Source organism: Rhincodon typus, chromosome 1 (genome assembly GCF_021869965.1).
Source record: "Rhincodon typus isolate 14 chromosome 1, sRhiTyp1.1, whole genome shotgun sequence".
In the NCBI taxonomy this organism is placed as follows: Eukaryota; Metazoa; Chordata; class Chondrichthyes; order Orectolobiformes; family Rhincodontidae; genus Rhincodon; species Rhincodon typus.
In genome coordinates this window covers 162,394,705-162,412,636 of record NC_063332.1, presented here as the reverse complement: position 1 = coordinate 162,412,636, position 17,932 = coordinate 162,394,705, and the positions used below count along the sequence as shown (strand labels likewise).

Genomic DNA, 17,932 nt, shown 5'->3' with positions numbered 1-17,932 from the left:
AATTACAAAAACATGATTTTAGTTGGGCTCTGCAGCTTAAATGATTTTAGTGACAAATGAATTAGCAGATTACTTACAATGCATGATTTGAATATGTGCAGCAATAATATGACTTTAATTGTTTTATTGACAGGTTACATTGTTATTCCCATTGTTCCCGGTGAATGATGAGCAGCAAGAGTCTCTGCAGGTCACTCAAAATATAAATGATTATAACAGAAGATTTTCTGGTCAGCCCAGATCTGTAAGTATACTAAAATTTTATGACTCTTAGCAATTAAGAAAAAAATTAATATTAAGAAGTACTTTTTGATTAAAAGATTTTATGTTTCAGTAGTTCCAAAAGCCACTGGTTTCCACATTTTATGCAAAATAGTTAAATGTAAATTGTTGTGCACCTCCCCGTGAAGTTTCAGCTGGTAATTTTCAAGGAGTAACCATCTTCTCAAACATGCATTCAATTACTTAACTGTTCTGTGACCAAACTGTCCTTAAGATCAATTTAATTTTCTTGCTTCCCAATTGGGTGCATCACAGTTTATTATGTCCTACATCTCTTCAAGAAATGTACAAGTCCTTCTTATTAAATGTCATCCCTGATCGACTGTAGTGACCCTTTGTTTTTGGACCTCATTTTATTACCTACACTGTAGGGTTGAATAATTTTCATAAAAGAATGTGAAATCTCTATTCTGGACTGCTTTTGTGAGAATGGTTAGACAGACTCCCAGAGCAGAGCCTGGAACAAGTGGCTAAACCGGAGCCCGGTAACAGGGATCCTGGGGCCCACTGTGCTCGGATCAGGGACCTAAACTGCCTCAAGTGATCTCATTTTTCTTATTTCATTGTTTTACCCAAATTGACAGTACATTTTGCTTTTTCTCACCACTATGCAAATGACACTCTGAATTAACAGAACGACTTCATCACCTTTTCCTAGCTTGCTTTCACCTCAAAATGTCAAATATCCTTCACTAATCAGGTCTCAGCATTGCCCACCTGCAGTCTAGTCTCTGTAGTGTCATCAGGACATACATATTTATTTCTATCTGTGCCAACAGTTCATCCATTCTGTTACAAATGCAGCACACATTCAGATACAGAGCCCATAACTCTGTCTTTTTACCATGTTTGCAATTAGTGGTGTACTCTGTTTGTACTCTGTCAGAATCGTAGAATCCCTACAGTATGAAAATAGGCCATTCAGCCCATCAAATCCATACTGATCATCTGAAGAGCATCCCACTCAGACTGACGCCCCTACCGTATCCCTGTAACCCACCTAGCCTGCATATCCTTGAGCACAATGGGCAATTTAGCATAGCCAATGCAAGATTGGAATAGTTAGAGAAATGCAGAGGAGTCTTTCTAAAGTTAGTACCAATCAGTTCAGGGTCACTGCATTGTAAAGCAAGGCAAGTATTCAACCTGCACATCTTTGGACTGAGAGGGGAAACCGGAGGAAACCCATGCAGACACGAGACGAACATGCAAACTCCATGCAGATGCTCACCCAAGGGTGGAATTGAACCAGGGCCCGAGTGCTGTGAGGCAGCAGTGCCAACCACTGTGTCACCCCTGTTTCTCCCTGTCACATTCCCGTTATCATTACCAAAATCATTGCCCTGTTCATATGTCACTACATGCTACCGTATTTGTCATAAAGCACTTCAGACAAATTGTAAGCTCAAAAGTTAATTTATTATACATTTAGTATATAAATGATCAGAATACAGTTTTCAGCTATTTCCTATACTCTTGTCTATGCAAAATTTGCCTTTATATTGAATACTTCCCCTGCTTTACAGTGCAGTGACCCTGAACTGATTGGTACTAACTTTAGCAAGTGTCCTCTACATTTCTCTAACTAATCTATTCTTGCATTTGAGGGAGACGAAAATCTTGACCTCTGAGCCCCTTCTATAGAATACAGGTTTGCCAAATTTCCAATCAACATTTCCACTTTGAATAGCCCTAATGACATCCCTGCTCCTACATTAGGATGGAAAGGATTTGGCATTACTGCTATGAATTTCCCTGGAATATGTTAGTGAGAATCCCTGTTTATTTTCGGACTTCAACTTTTTTCAGATAGCAATTTTAAACAACATCTCCATTATAAACCTATTTTTCCAATATCTGAGATAGTAAGAACTGCCGATGCTGGAGTCTGAGATAACAAGGTGTAGAGCTGGAGAAACACAGCAAGCCAGGCAGCATCAGAGGAGCAGGAAAGCTGACATTTTGGGTCTGGACCCTTCTTCAGAAATAATTTCTGAAGAAGGGTCCAGACCCGAAACATCAGCTTTCCTCTCCTCTGATGCTGCCTGGCCTGCTGTGTTCCTCCAGCTCTACACCTTGTTATTTCCAATATCTGAGGCTGTTTTTGCTTATCAGATGACTATCTAATGGCTAACCTATTTCAATTCGAGATATATGATCAAAGTTCCCAAGCACTTTCATTTCAGCAGCTCCAAGACTATCAAGTCAGAAAAGTATACTTCAGTTCCGAGAAGAAAGCCTCAGTAATCTGGATCTAACTTTAAACAGACATGTATGTTAAGTGAAAAAAATGACACCGAGGGTATATTACACAGACAAATCCATTTATTTATACAGATTATTCAGTTCATTTCAATGATCTAGATGTCATTAGAGACAGATTGTAGATTCATTTAGTCTTCTAAGTGAGTGCTTCATTTATCACACCTTTATTTTGGTGATTTAGTTTCATATTTATTCTTTCTCTTGTGTAAAATAAGGAACTGTCATTCTCAACTGGTACACATGGGCATTTCTATGAATAACTTATCACATTTCTGCTGCAGTTTATAGATCGTATATTGGATGTTCCCACACTACTGCGTCATGCCTTCGCAGAACTGTTTTCAATCAGCGGCCTGTTCTGGATGTTCCGAATACGAATTTTCCTCTGTCTGGCTGGTGCCTTATTCTATTTAGCATCACCGCTGGACTTTATTCCTGAAGCATTTTTTGGAATTCTGGGTTTTCTGGATGACCTATTTGTTATTTTTCTACTCCTCATCTATATTTCTATCATGTATCGAGAAGCGGTAACACAAAGATTGAATAGATGAATTAATATTCCTAAAACAAGAGAAACCTGACTGAAATGAAGTTAAATGTGCACGGTTTCCTGGAAATTAAATTGTTACATCTTGCTGGCCTGGTCAGAAGCTTTTGCAAACTATGAACTTCAGCAAACTCCACATTAACAATAGCCAAGAAAAATGCAAATCTTAAATTTGCAGTTCCAGCATTTGTTTGTCAATTGATGCAATTCAAACTGAAATGAGTCAGGAAATGCTTGTCTCTTTTTATTGCATAACTTTTTAAAGAGTTAAAATTTGAATTATTGTAGATTGAGTAAGCTTCATTGAGTTGAAATCTATATGGTGTAATTGAGATGTTAAATTTGAAGACAGTCAGATATAGGATTTTGTAAATGCAAGTTTTGGTTGTTTAAATGAAAACTGCAACAATGGTAAATCATGAGGCTAGATTATGTGCTTTTGAGTTAGGTTTCTCTTGTTGATTTGCACTTCGTATAAAAATGTAGAGGAAAATTGAAAATGTCCATTGTGTGTGTACTTAGGAGTTTAAGGACCAGAGCCTATTGTAAATAGAATGCAGGGATTTTCTACCTGCATATTATCTATGCTAAAAACATTTATTTGATATTGGAAAGATTTTGAATTCCCAGTATATAACAAAATGTGAACAAATTATTCCTTTTCATTAAAAATCTTTGGATGCCTTGTTTGTAATGCCACTTGATCGGCACCCCATCCATCACTCACATTTCTTCTCCTACCTGCTCAGCCTGGTTAGAAGATGCATTGCAAAAACTTGCCAAAGCTCCTTTGATCTCTGTCATCTAGAAGGGCAAGGGCAACAAGTGCATGGAAACTCACCGCCTCTAAGTTCCCCTTCAAGTTGCACACCATTCTTATTTGGAAATGGATCACTCTTCCTTCTCTGTAGGTGGACCAAACTCCTGGAACATTCTACCTAACAACTCACAGAAGTTCCTTTAGCGTGCAGTCGGCAGCATTTCACAAAGACAGCTCACAACCTCCTCCTCAAGGCTCATTAGGAATGGATAACAACTTCTGGCCTTGCCACAAATGCTGAGAATGCATAAATATATTAAGTTAATTGATGATACTTCATTCATTTGCCTGATCACCATCTTCATAAGTTTAAAATCACTGAGGCACGTGGATGATTGCTGATTAACTTAACGCTGAAATATTTAAAATGGTGAGGTTGAAATGATTATGGAATTGAATAGAAAAGAAGTGGCAAAGTAGACTGGAATGCTTACATATTTTAGTCAGCCCATTGGGATAGACTCATTCTTTCACACTTCCCAATTTAAACTGGGTGCTATGGATCAGGTGTTTTTGCCCGGGGAACCAATTGAAGAAATATTGGAAGTAATTATAAAGCCCCTGGTGGTTTGTTTTGGTCAGCATTGTTCAAACTGAACTGTGTAGAATGCTTTGTGATTGAGAGAGCTACAGTTGTGTTTACTATCACTCTAAGAAAGAGCAAGAAATGTGCCAATGTTATCGACAACCATGAGCTACAACCATTTAAATGAAAATGTGATTTTGATGCCAGATGAATATGCGATTTAGCATTCCTGGGGGTGGGGCGGGAGGTGGGTGGGCTTCCAGGATTAAATAGTTTTCCATTCAGTTGTATTTAGGTGCTTACTTGGAGCTGGATTAGTCAAAAATGAATTCTATTACCCTGCTATCCTCTTTGTTTGAACTTTTTGCTTTCAAATGCAATAATCTCTAGCTCAATAAAGGTTTAAACTATTAACTGTTAAAGATGTTTGAATAAAGATAAAGGATAAAAATGGTTGTGCCTTAAGATATTTCTTTGATTTCATGTTTAAACATATTTGAATTAAAGGATTTTTGAGAAGATAAGATAAAAGTGCAGTTAATGCAAAACGCATTCATTTAAAATTGGGTACATAAAAATGCAGGGGGTAAATAGACAGGTCTGCATTTGTTCCTATTACATCAAGTTGGTGGAGCTCAAAATAAGAATCGGATTATGTGATTTTATCTATGCCATAGTTCAAATTCAGATAGATAATGGCAACACTTTTGGGTGCTCGTAACAAGTGCCGATGGCTTTAATAAAGTCAGTGCCGTGAAAAATGCTGAGATACAACTGTATAGAATTATCTTGCTTTCCATGGTTCTCCAGCAAAAATTAAGAGAATTTACATTTACAACAGGAGAAAGTAACTCGCTTTCTTCAGGTTTCAGATATTTTACTGCAGACAGACACACCACACCTCCCATTCTGGAGGTCTGAAGGCCTTTGCCAGAATCATTCACAGACACAAGCTATTCAGCGACCCAAGAGCCAATCATTTGCCATCAGGCTGATGGCCTTTGGCATCACTGTGGGCGGCACAGTGGCTCAGTGGTTGGCACTGCTGTCTCACAGCGCCAGGGACCCAGGTTCGATTCCACTCTCGGGTGACTGTCAGTGTTGAGTTTGCACATTCTCCCCATGTCTGCATGGGTTTCCTCCCACAGTCCAAAGATGTGCATGCTAGGTGGATTGGCTATGCTAAATTGCCCGTAGTGTTCAGGGATGTGTAGATTAGGTGGGTTATAGCGGGGTGGGTCTGGGTGGAATGCTTTGTGGTTCAGTGTGGACTGGTTGGGCCGAAGGGCCTGTTTCCACACTCTAGGGATTCTATGATTCTATCAGGAGAGATTATTGTTTCTTTATTACTATGTCGAACATAGACCCAGAGTTTTGAAGAGCCAATAATAATCTCAAAGTCTCCTTTTCAATGGGAGTGTATTTTCTTTGATACTGGTTTAAGTTTTGAGATGTACCCCACTGGCTTCACTATTCCCAACTTTTCACCCTGTAACAAAACTGCACCTACTCCCAAGTCACTGGCATCATTTGTCATTTTATAAGGTCTGGAAAATTGGGGATGGCCAACACTCATTTATTTATTAAGATTGCTTCTCAAAGGCTGCCTGGCATCCTGCAAACCATAATGCTTTAGCTTGTTTATTTAAATTTGTTAATGGTACTACTACTATGCTGAAATTACACAAAGTTTCAGTAAAACCCACATTGCTAAAAACCTCTATAGTTTTAGCAACAGGGAATACTATCACAGCCTTCAGTTTTCTTCTACTTGACAGCACTTGTTCTTGTCCTACAATATATTCTAGGTAAGTTACTCTTTCATTTGGAAATTCACTTTTGCTTAAACTTATTACTAAGTCAGTCAACTGTATTTGCTTAAACAGGTCTTCCAGTTATCTCACATGTTTTCTGGTGTACATTACAAAATTGTTCAAATAAACTACACTTACGTATTTCATCTACGGATTGATCTCTAAGATTTTGAAATGTAGCTGAGGTGATTTTTATCCCAAAATGTATAACTTGACATTGATATCACAGCAAAACAGCAATTTCTTTAGCCCTTGATGTTAATGGCATTTGCCAGTATCCTTTCAATCAATCAATCAATCCTATTTGGAATGAGGATACTGCCAACTCTATCAACATAGATCTTCTAACCATGAAATGTGATATGAATCTCTTTTTGAGATTGCATTTTCCTTTCTATAATTACACAAAATCTAATTGATTCATCCTCTTTGGGAATCAATATCACCAGTGAACACCAGCTACTTTGACTATGTTCAATGTTGTGATTTTCCAACATGTATCAAATCTCTACTTCCATTTGAGCTTCATTTTCTGGGTTCAGACAAGAAGGGTGCTATTTAATCAGTTTGGACTCTCCTATGTCCACGTATTATCTCGTGAATATAGTTTATCCAGGTGTACCTCTACAGATTACTTTATAGTTAAGTAACCACACAAGATCCTCCTATCATCCTTTCTCCAAATATGAGGACAGTATCTAACTATTCCAGTATTTTGGGGTTGGCTTATCAAGTTGTAGGAGGTTCGCTTTGAGAATTATCTTCCTCTCATTTCACTTCACTTTTTTTTGTCCCTGTCATCCAGTATTCTTACCACCTAATTGATTTGATCCTTATTATCCTTTTCTGTCTGATGAAACTGTTTTAGCATGTTTATGTGACATTTCCTGTTCCAACTACAGCATTTTAAGCCTATATTCATGTTGGTTCACTTTCTCTTTGCAATTTTAATTCTACTTTACTCATTACCATTTTGCTTTGTTTGTCTTCTTCTGCTCTTTGTAATTCTATCTTCCAACATTTACATTTTTTCTTCATATTCAAGCTTTAACCATAAAGCAATATTACTGTTCCGGTATGCCACTACCCAAAGTACCTGGTTTCCCTTGTATCTCTACTAAACACAAGTGTGCTGTGCTAGTACCTCAATTATTTCTCTTCCTAGCTCTGGCAAACAATGCTACCTCCAGTTTACCTGCCAATTCAATCGATCTTTATTTTGAAAGTTCACAAGACTCTCAGAGACAACTTTGTCACTTGCAGGAAATCCTTAGCAATTACCAGTGGCATTTCTGCTGTACAGAATCAGGCATTTTCATCAGGTGAATTATTTACGAATATGACACCCAGACTCTCATTTACTCTATTTCAAATCAACCAGAGACAAGCCTGCAACGTTTGTTATGTTTTGTCAGAGTGGCATGCTGGAAATCAAGCCCTGCTATTTCCACAGTCACCTGAAAAGTTAAAAACTTTAGCAAAGTTCCTAATTTACCTGGTAGATAGAGCCAGGTTAACAAAAAAAATGACCAGTTTCTTGTTCTTAACAAGAACAACTGTTTATGACAAATAAGTAGTTTCTAACCAGAGATAAACAACTATGACCTGTTAGCATTTAAACCTATTAGTTAAAACTCTGACCTCTTTCTAAACACCACCCCAGGCCCAAAATAAGCATATAGACACAGACAAACAAAATTGTTTTTATGGGTGGATGGAAAAGAACACCGGGAACCATAGTGCAAGAGCATAAGTCCACAGAGATTACTGAGACAATCCTTTTGCTGGCCAGGACTTTGTTCTTCAATCTCCTCTTCAGATTTTTTGCAAGAGGACAGGCAATTAGTATACTAACTGCAAAGTCTCTTATTTAGTACTCCCAACTACTGGGAGGAAAACATCTGGCAGGAAAAGGACTGGCTTTGTTCAGACTTAAGATATTTTACTGCAGAAAAACACAACACCTCTTCCATAGGTCCAAAGACTTCACATTGTTTACATCCACAAGCTGTTTAGCTACTCAGGAGCCAATCAGGCTGATGACCTTTGACATCCACCACTGATCACAACGCCACGAACCAATCGGCAATCTGTTACCAGCAAATTTCATTTTGTAATCAGTCCTGGTACCCCCGCTGCTTGAACAAACCGTGATTTACAATGATAACTTGCTTTTTATGAGTGTGACTACTTCCATTATCCTTAATTTTAAAACAGTCCTTTTTCTGTTTCAGTCTACGATCAAAAATATTGTACATAAAAATAAAAAAATACAGCCTTTACATAAGTCAGAGACTGACAGATTCTTGATTATGAAGGAAAGTGAGCATAGTGTGGGAGGTTGTAGCTGAGATAGAAAATCTGTCGTGTTCTTATTGAATGATAGAACAAGCATAAGGGGGCAAAATGGCCTAATCCTACTCCCAAACTGAGCATTGCATTTACATTATTTAAATTACATCATCTTTTAATTGCATCATGTTTTAGGATGTCTGTTTATCCTTGGGTCATATTTTAGCTTGTGTAATTTTTCAGGTTGCTCCGAATTTTAGATAGTATTACATTTCATATTAAGATGTAGAGTTTTCACCTTTGCCTCATTTTAATTCATGTTTCATCTAAATGTTTGAAATTTTATGTCACAACATTTTTACATCATTTTGGGATGGGTGTCTTTTCATGCCATGTATCATGTTTTAGGCTCCTTCACTAATAATTCATGTCCCACCTCAGGTCACTTTGCATTTCAAATCATGTTATCATTATATTATATAACATTTGTTCCTGTGTTACATTATGACCACTAGGTGCATTCACACCCTGCAGGCAGTGAACTATGAATACCCTTGTTAGCTTTCATTTGGTTTTTGAGTATTCTAATTTAAAAATAACCAGCAGCAAACAATGTATACACAAGGTCATTAACAAGATCAAAGGTTTAATTACATAATTATTACAGAAAGTTACTAAGTTTAAAATACATGGTAGCTATTGTTTAAAATACAGACACAAAGAGTAAAAGTAGTTATAGATAAAATGTGCTTACAAAGGTGAAAGTTATTGTTGCATACTTGTTACATATTTGTAAATTCTATTTCTGAAAGTGAAAGAATTAAAAATTTGAAATCGGAATTTAGTGGCTGCAATGGCTTCTGAAGTTGAATAGCTGGAAGTTTCTCCCACAAGTCTCAATGAAGAACACATTCTATATTTTCTTGCTTTCACACTGCAGGTTGTGGCCTCATTCGGTGAAGCAGACAGTAGCTGATTTGCCTTTTGCTCCTTTCCCCTCTTTCTGATGTCCTGTCAGAATTCTTGGTGCTTTCTTTGAATATATAGTTTTATACAGATCAAAGTTAAGATGGCTATAATAACTTTTGATGAAATACTGTTCCACAAAGTTAACTGTGTTAGAGTTCCCTAGCAGAGTCATTCTAGTTATCCATTTCTTTTCCCCTCAAAACCTTTTGAATTCAAGCAGTGAAAGAACAAGGTTAGGCATGAGACTTCTAATGACCCATCCTGCAAGTTGCTATGTCTATATTTAAAAAGTAAAATTAGCCTTCTTATAGTTTCAATCACAAAAGCTGTTTTAGGTCACACTACATTTCAAATACGTTCCTGTTACTTCGTATTTTATGTCATTTTGAATTTTAAATGGTATCTTTAAATTGTGCTATATTTCCTATAACATCATTGTTTAGGTGTTGGGTGATAGGTGGTGTTGTGTATAGGGCTTATCCATTGTAATAATCTCAGACTCAATTAATTATCTATTAAATGTTATTCAAATTTGCTATGTTAACTCCAGCAGCACAGTGGCTAGCACTGCTGCCTCACAGCACCAGAAACCTGGGTTTGATTCCACCCTCGGGCATCTGTCTGTGTGGAGTTTGCAGATTCCTCTGTGTCTGCGTGGGTTTCCTCCAGTTACTCCAGTTTCCTCCGACAGTCCAAAAATGTGCAGGTTAGGTGGATTGGCTATGCTAAATTGCCTGCAGTGTTCAAGGATGTATGGGTTAGGTGGGTTATGGGGCAAGGGATCTGGGTGGGATGACCTGTTTCCACACTGTAGGGATTCTACAAAACATCTATTTTTAATCAGCTAATGCCTTGTGTACTCAAGGAAAGCAGAGAATAGAAATATATAGAATCATAGAATGGTTACAGCACAGAAGGTCATTTGGCCTATTTTCTGTTAGTGCTACACAGAATGACTCAGCTAATTCCACACCCTTGGTATTCCCCAGAGCCTCAAAACCTCTCTCCCTTCAAGTGCTTATCTGTATATAAAAGATTTTGTCTCAACACCAGTAGTCCTTTAGATCCAATTGAAGTTGGATCCTGTAACATACAATCATTCACTCCTAAGCTTGGGTAGTTAAACTCAGATAGCTCCTTATTTAAATTAAAGGTGCTAAGGATTTCTCTAGCACATTTACAATTGCTATTGTGACCTCCCCCTGTACAACAATAACTATCCTTAAAAGTACTTTGTTACTTCTAAAGCCCTTTGAGATACTGACTTCATGAAACACAACCTAAGTTCTCTTTTTCTGGGATTGCAGTAGTTTTACCATGTAAATAATGCATTGCTCCAAATGACGAGGTCCTAGTATTTCCTTTAAAGTAATCCACATAGTTGGAGTAATCTGCCACTTCATATCTTTAAGTATTTATATGTCTTTGAGATTTGGCACTGCAATCCCTTCAGTAACAATCATATTTATGCTATTTCCATGCTCAGACTGTCTTAAACTGCAAACTATGTATAATTATATTTACAGCTCATGTTCTATCACTGAGGTAAAATTAGTACCTCTCCAATCACCATACAGTTAAGGCTTATTTAAAGTTTGAGCCATTTTGTCAGCAGGCAAGTTTTATTACAGAGCACCTTTTAAACATTAAGCTGATACCTACTTAAGGTAGGTCATAACATTAAAACCTCCCTCATTTTCCAGCTACACCTTGCCCTTCGCTAGTCTACTCCACAGGCCTATCACTGCTTTTCATAATTCTTGGCATTGAACGGAAAGACTTCATCATTGACTGTAGTAGACAAATGCAAACAGTCATGCACAAAGAATACTTCCTATTCCCCAGCTGCTTAGTTCTGGAAATCATTTGAACTGAAGTAAAATATATTTGCAGTAAAGCTTATTGGACACCGAATGAGTGAGTAGTTATCAGATGTAGGGAGAAAGATGGGTCTCAAGGGAAAAGAAATTGTTTGAGAATTTTTTGAGGAATAACAAGAAGGGAGTAGGGACAAAAGAAAGGAAACAGCAAAATGATGAGGGAAAAGGGGAATAACAACAAGAGTAGAATAGAGAAGATAAGGGAACCAGGTTAGCAAGACGCTGCTGAAAAATAGACGTACCAATTGGGAAGCAAAGTTAAAAAGAACCAAAAAAGACAAATAGAAGTAAAACTGCAGTTAAAAAAAAAACATTAAAAGCAAAAACTAGGAGACATAAAAGAAAGACTTTTGATTTAATAATGCTGTTTAAAATTTAAACAGGTTAAGAGTAGATAGTGTGTTTCCAGCTCTGGGGAAAGAACAAAACCAATACATTATTATTAGAGAATTCCTACAATCTGCATGAAGAACACCACAAGTGGGCTCCGAAGGACTTTAAAAAAAATCCCATTTGCTTTGTGCATCAAAAATTATCTGCATCTAGTTTCATTATATGTCAATCTTTTTTCTAAATGCTTACATTCTTCTTCCAGGGCACATTACAGTTGGCTAAGCTTCTTGTCTACTTCCATGGAAAATATTTACCATCTGATGAACTGGAATCACCAGGCAGTATGCCACTCGAAATTGACTTCTGAATTCTACTTTGTTTCCTGACATGATCAAAATAGGAACTGGTTTACTTTATATCATACACAGATTCACGAGAGTATTTTTTTTAAGTTTGGTTTCAATATCAAGCAAATTTTCTTAAGGCAGAAATGTAAGAAAATAGGGAAGTGACCATTAAACTTTTGTTGCACAGTCCCAGGCTAAATAGTTTTTACTGATTTTGAATAATTGGCATAACAAGACTTGAAAAAGAGGACCCATTGAAACATTGTGAAACAAAGACTTCAGTTTTCCCAGAATGAATAATAGAACCACCATGGTGACAATACATTTTTTTTAAATTGAGTAAAATGCCCCAAATGCTGCAGAAATTCATAGATGAAAAATTAGTACAGACCAACCAAAAAAAGGTGCCACCACAGGAGAAGTCAGTTCACTGAACACTGACACCCATGGATGGAGGAAAATACTAGACTAGGTGATTACCTATCTACTCAATGCATGGTAACTATTACCAAAATGAAATAGTGCTTGTCTTGAGATAGTAGGAACTGCAGATGCTGGAGAATTGGAGATAGCAAGGTGTAGAGCTGGATCAACACAACAGGTCAAGAAGCATCAGAGGAGCAGGAAGGCTGACGTTTCAGGCCTAGACCCTTCAGACTTGATGGACCAAAGGGCCCTTTTCTTTGCTGTAGAACTCCAACTCCAAAATGTTTTACAATAGCTGCACTGAAAATGACATTTAAAAACTGCTCCCCAGTTTTACAGCAAAGAACAGGCCAAGTCATCTTGCTAACCTGGTTCCCTTATCTTCTCTAGTTACTGTGCCCCTTTTCCCTCATCATTTTGCTATTTCTTTCTTTGGTCCCTACTCCTTTTATTTTAACACTGATTGGTATAAAGTTCATTCCCGTTAAAAGAAACTGGCATACTTTATGAAATGGAATAGTCCACCAGTGCTTTGTAAAATGTGCTAAACCCATAAATCCTGTATAGGCTTCTTCATTTAATCCTAAGTGCATGTGAAAGACAATATAAAGGACAAACTATAATCTTTAACAACACTGAAATTATGGGAATTTCCTAACTTTTTTCCCTTTGCTCCTGCACCCCCCCTCAAACCCCACACCATCAGGAGTTAATATCCCAAATCCCTGGGAGGTTGGCATATTTCTTCCATGTCCATTTCAGCCACCATAAACCACATGGTGTTCCTTCATTTATGCTCTCACATATGCAGTTGTTAAATATGTTTTTTCTTCCAAATATAGGAAGACCCCATCAGGTATTGAATATCATTAAAAATGGCAGAGGTTTTAACAATTTCAATCTTGATTCAAGAGCAAGGAGTGCACAAACTACTTGATTAACTAAAAATTGTCAACAGTTTTGCAGTTAAATCATTTAAGTTGGTGAGTACCTATAAATAACATTGCACTACTGTACTAGAATCAGAAACTTTAAATCAACTTAATTAAGTTGCCCAATTAAAACAGTTCTAAGAATACACAGACAAGCTTTTAATGAGCAAAGGACCTGACTTCTATCATGCCTCTTTTGGTCTCAATGGTTTAAGCACCATACAGCCAACTCTGTACTTTCAAAGTGTTCGCACATAATGAAGGAATTGCAGCAGCTAATTTGTGGCTTCCTAGTGTGTAATGAACTAAGTTCAAATCATTTGTTTTAGGTGCTGGCTAAGGCAGAAAAACCTGTGACCCTTCAAATAGTGGTACTTGATACTGGGGATTTGGTTTGACCCGTCATCTGAAAGACAATATCTTAAAGTGCAGCACTCAGTCAGTATTGAAATGCATTAGTGCTCCCTCAGACAGCCTATGTTTTGTGCTCAAACTTGTCAGATAGGAGCTTGGAACTTGGAACTGAGGGAGAAATTAAGCCAGAGATAGTGGGAACTGCCGATGCTAGAGAATCTGAGATAACAAGGTGTAGAGCTGGATGAACACAGCAGGCCAAGGAGCATCAGAGGAGCAGGAAAGCTGACATTTCGTCAGCTTTCCTGCTCCTCTGCCTGCTGGGTTCATCCAGCTCTACACCTTTTTATCTGAGAAATTAAACCAAACTTGATATCTAAATAACCACATGTACTATATAAGAGCATGGTCAAATTACCTGAATTTGCAGGCAACACAATGACTTTATTCCAATAGTGAAACACTTTCCCTTAGACATTTAAGCAGTAATGTGCACCAGATTCCTGATGCATACAATAACTGTACAAAAGTAACAAAATCTCATGATACTGGCAAAACAATTGCAGATAATTTACTCAATATCAAGCTCCCGTTCAAGTGTGACAATCATTTGATAATCATCTTGTATTAAAAACTTGTTTCTGATAGTACCGTTATTTTTCACACAAACATTTGTTCCAGTGTATTTAATAGTATCTTAATTTGATAGTACCTTTGCAATTTTTACAAAAAAATGCAACACAAAGCCATTCTGAAAATCTAAATTAGAAACCCATAATTTTACATTATGATCTTCAATTATACTCAAGATCACTCTTGGGTGGAAATAATCAACAATTTTCTCAATTGGTAAATTATAGATCATTCTTTTTGTACAAATTTTCAATTTCACTCCAACAATTTATGTTAGGGGCAGGGGTGGGAAGTGAAGAAAGGCTACTTCGCAAAGGGATAGTGTCCCGCAACATATGTTAAATTGTGGCTCAAAAAGAAAAATTTAAAAGTGTATTTAAATAAGATAGTTTCCAAGAATAAGCAAAATGTTAACAGAAGAATCTTTTCACAAGACATCTGAAATTACATCAGATACGAACAGGAGGTACATTGGACTCTAGATTGTCTCTCTATTCTTCAAGACGAATTTGCTCCACATAATCTTTTAGTTGATTAACTTCGATCATGTTTAGCAGCTCAGAGGATACAAAAGTGAGTCAAGATAAGCATCCAAACTAGCACTCAAAGAAATTGATCTTAATCAAGTTAAATTTAAAGGCTATTTATTGAAAGCTGCCATTTTCCTCTGGTTTTAAGAGGTTAGAGGAAGCAAGGACCACTTGACATCCATTATTGACATGATTCATTACTTTATGTTTGAGGTGCACCACTTGTTCACGCAGGACACAGGCGGTTGAGGTTAATTCAAAGTTTTCAGACTTTAGAGTCTTTACTTTGTCTTCCAGTCTAGCAATCCGCTCCAGCTTCCTCCTCCGACAATTAGATGCTGCAATGCGATTTCTCAGTCTCTTCTTTTCAGCTTTGATCTGCTGCCCTCTTTGGTCTATTGGAGAAAGTGGGGGAGATTCATTCAGTGGACCTACTTCAGGCACTGTCTGGGGCTCCTCTTGATACTTTGGACACATAAGCTGAGTCAAGGTTGAGAAGTGGTGCGGTGCAGTTGTTGGGCCTGCATAGGGAACATGGCCAGTGGAGTAATTTTCAGGACCTGTGTTAGGCAGGCTGGGATTGTAGTTGCTGAGGTTAGTATATACAGGAACATCACCTTTTGTCTGGGTCAGATGCAGATTACCATGATAGACTGTGGTGGAGCTATGGGCTGAGCATGGAGTTCCTGGCAAGACCAGATGCTGGTTCTGCTTGTGTAAATCCTGTAGTGCTTTAAAAAAGAAAAATCAAATATCACCAAATTGTCCACATTATATAATTATGGCAAAGAGAGGCCATTCAGCCAACTGTGTATATTGCCAATGCACTGGAAGATTTAATATTTGATTTAAGACAAATACTTTCCTTTTCAAGTATAAACCCAAATCCCTTCTATTGTCATCTTTGGCTCGCCCATTTTTATTTCTAGGATATGGGTGTACATTATTCCAGATTCAAACTTCACAATCTCAAAACTAAGGCTTTTATTTGCGACTGGGTGAATTTCTTTTGATTCAAAATTACAACATTAAGCATGCCAAAGGACATTCCACCACAATTCTGAATTTCTTCCATGTCCAAACTAGAATGATTTCTCTATTGAAAAATCAGTGTCAAGTTCTTGAACTGTAGTTGTTTCAAATACAGAATTTAGATTGACATTTTACTTCATTCCTTCCTCCACCCCAACATTTCACCCATTCATTTCGAATGATTATCGATAATTAGGTACTGGCTCAAGACAAGTCTCCTAAATGTTACCTAAATTGTCCTTCTTCAGGCCTAGATCCTGTTTGATATTTTTTTAGCTACTATACATACATGTTTATCTATTCAACCCTGTCAAGTCTTATTAAAAGAAATTAATTATGTGTTGTTTTCTTTGGTTATCCCTTATTTCACACCAATTGCCTAGAACAGTAATGTAGGCCTTCAATATCCCTTCCAGTAAGAAGCTGCTACTTCAAACTTCTGCTTTCCCTGTCCTTTTCTCTCCCTTAATTGTAATTGTACTGCCAGTCCAAGTTTTACTTTCAGTGGAAACTGGCTTCACTTTTACTGTTACAAGAGATCACGGTCTTCCATCAATTCCCTGTGGAACTGTCAGTTCTAACCAATGAGACAAAAAAAAGTCTGGCCACTCAGCACAAACCTGCTCAGGATGATCTTATTGAATTTCTTTTGAACCAAGACATCCACACATGACATTAAGATAGACGTCCAATCACTAAAACAGAGATGTTGACCTTTCTAAAAAAAAAAAGGGTATTTTTTCTTCTTGAAACTTGTGTCATCCGAGAGACAGCCTTCTCAATGTTTCCAATCCTTGATCAAAAGTCTGTATTTTACCCAGTGAATTTTAGATACAGAACCCATTTTGTAGCAATGACCACAGCATTTTTCACATTTTCTTTCAACACATCATGACGGTTGATTTCTTACCCCACTCCCTCCACTGTGTACTATGCCAGTTATTTATGTCAATAATGGTTTCAAATACATGGAAGAATTAACAATCATCTTTCTCCATATTTGCTTCAGTGCATCATGGTGACAACGACAATTGGCAAGGAGTCAAACGATGTGAGCAAGCCAAAGCAAGTCCTTAAGGTAGCAACTTTTGTTTTTAAAAATTCTTAAACCTTCCCAATCCAGATTTGATCAATCATTATCAAGTTAGAAGGCTAAATACAGGTCCAAAACTAATCAGAATGCTGCAAAGGGTTGCAATAGGTCATATTTGAGATTATGAAATTAGAGCAACAGTGAGAGATGCAATGCTTACATCATAAAAGCTGATAAGTTATAAAGACCAGAGTAGGCAGAGGTCTTGAAATGTCATACCAACATCTGTGTACAGTCGGTTCTGATATAACGCATGTTTCTTTAAAGGAAATTGGTTTTTAAATGGAGTGAAGAATTATAGAATGCTATTCGTAGAACACAAACTTTCCCTGCCTGTATTGGTTATAACGCAATTCCATCCCCATCACTTTAAATGTTGCGGTTTTCTTATAATGCGAGAATGGAACATTGCGTTATATCAGAACCAACTATGAGATTTTCAGAGTGCGTCTTAGAGAATGGCTTCATAACCTATTCATTTTCTTTGATATGTTGCTACTACAAAGTGGAAGATCATATGCTTTGCATGATCTGTATCTATAATAAATTTCCTGAACTATGACTAGTTCTAAGTTACCCCCAGGAGCACGTGCTCAGTTAGAACCAAAGACATCGCCTATGAAACTTTAAAGATCAACTATTCATAACTGGGCAAAAGGAAGCCAAACACATCACATAAGTGTTCTCCACAATTACCATGCTTCTATACAATTTGAAATACAACATAATGATGCAAAATCTTTAAAAGTACTTCCAATGCTGCCCCAATAATTATTTGAATACCTGGCAATTGTGGCACTCTGCAATAATTCAAATACCAGAAAATACAATTGGCCAAAAAATAATTCAATTTTTTT

At 37.2% G+C, this 17,932-nt stretch overlaps 2 protein-coding genes across 4 annotated transcripts in view; one reads left to right on the top strand and one right to left on the bottom strand.

Moving 5' to 3' along the window:
* rnf170 (ring finger protein 170) overlaps positions 1–4,893 on the top strand; it is a 41,561-nt gene extending 36,668 nt beyond the window's left edge. For both annotated transcript variants that reach the window (XM_020512564.2, XM_020512565.2), the window contains exons 6-7: positions 134–244; positions 2,829–4,893. In XM_020512564.2, the coding sequence (XP_020368153.1) occupies positions 134–244; positions 2,829–3,098 (381 nt within the window). In that variant the 3' untranslated portion in view covers positions 3,099–4,893. The remainder of the gene's footprint in view (positions 1–133; positions 245–2,828) is intronic.
* polr2b (RNA polymerase II subunit B) overlaps positions 1–17,932 on the bottom strand; it is a 171,833-nt gene that overhangs the window by 144,402 nt on the left and 9,499 nt on the right. The window lies entirely within an intron of this gene.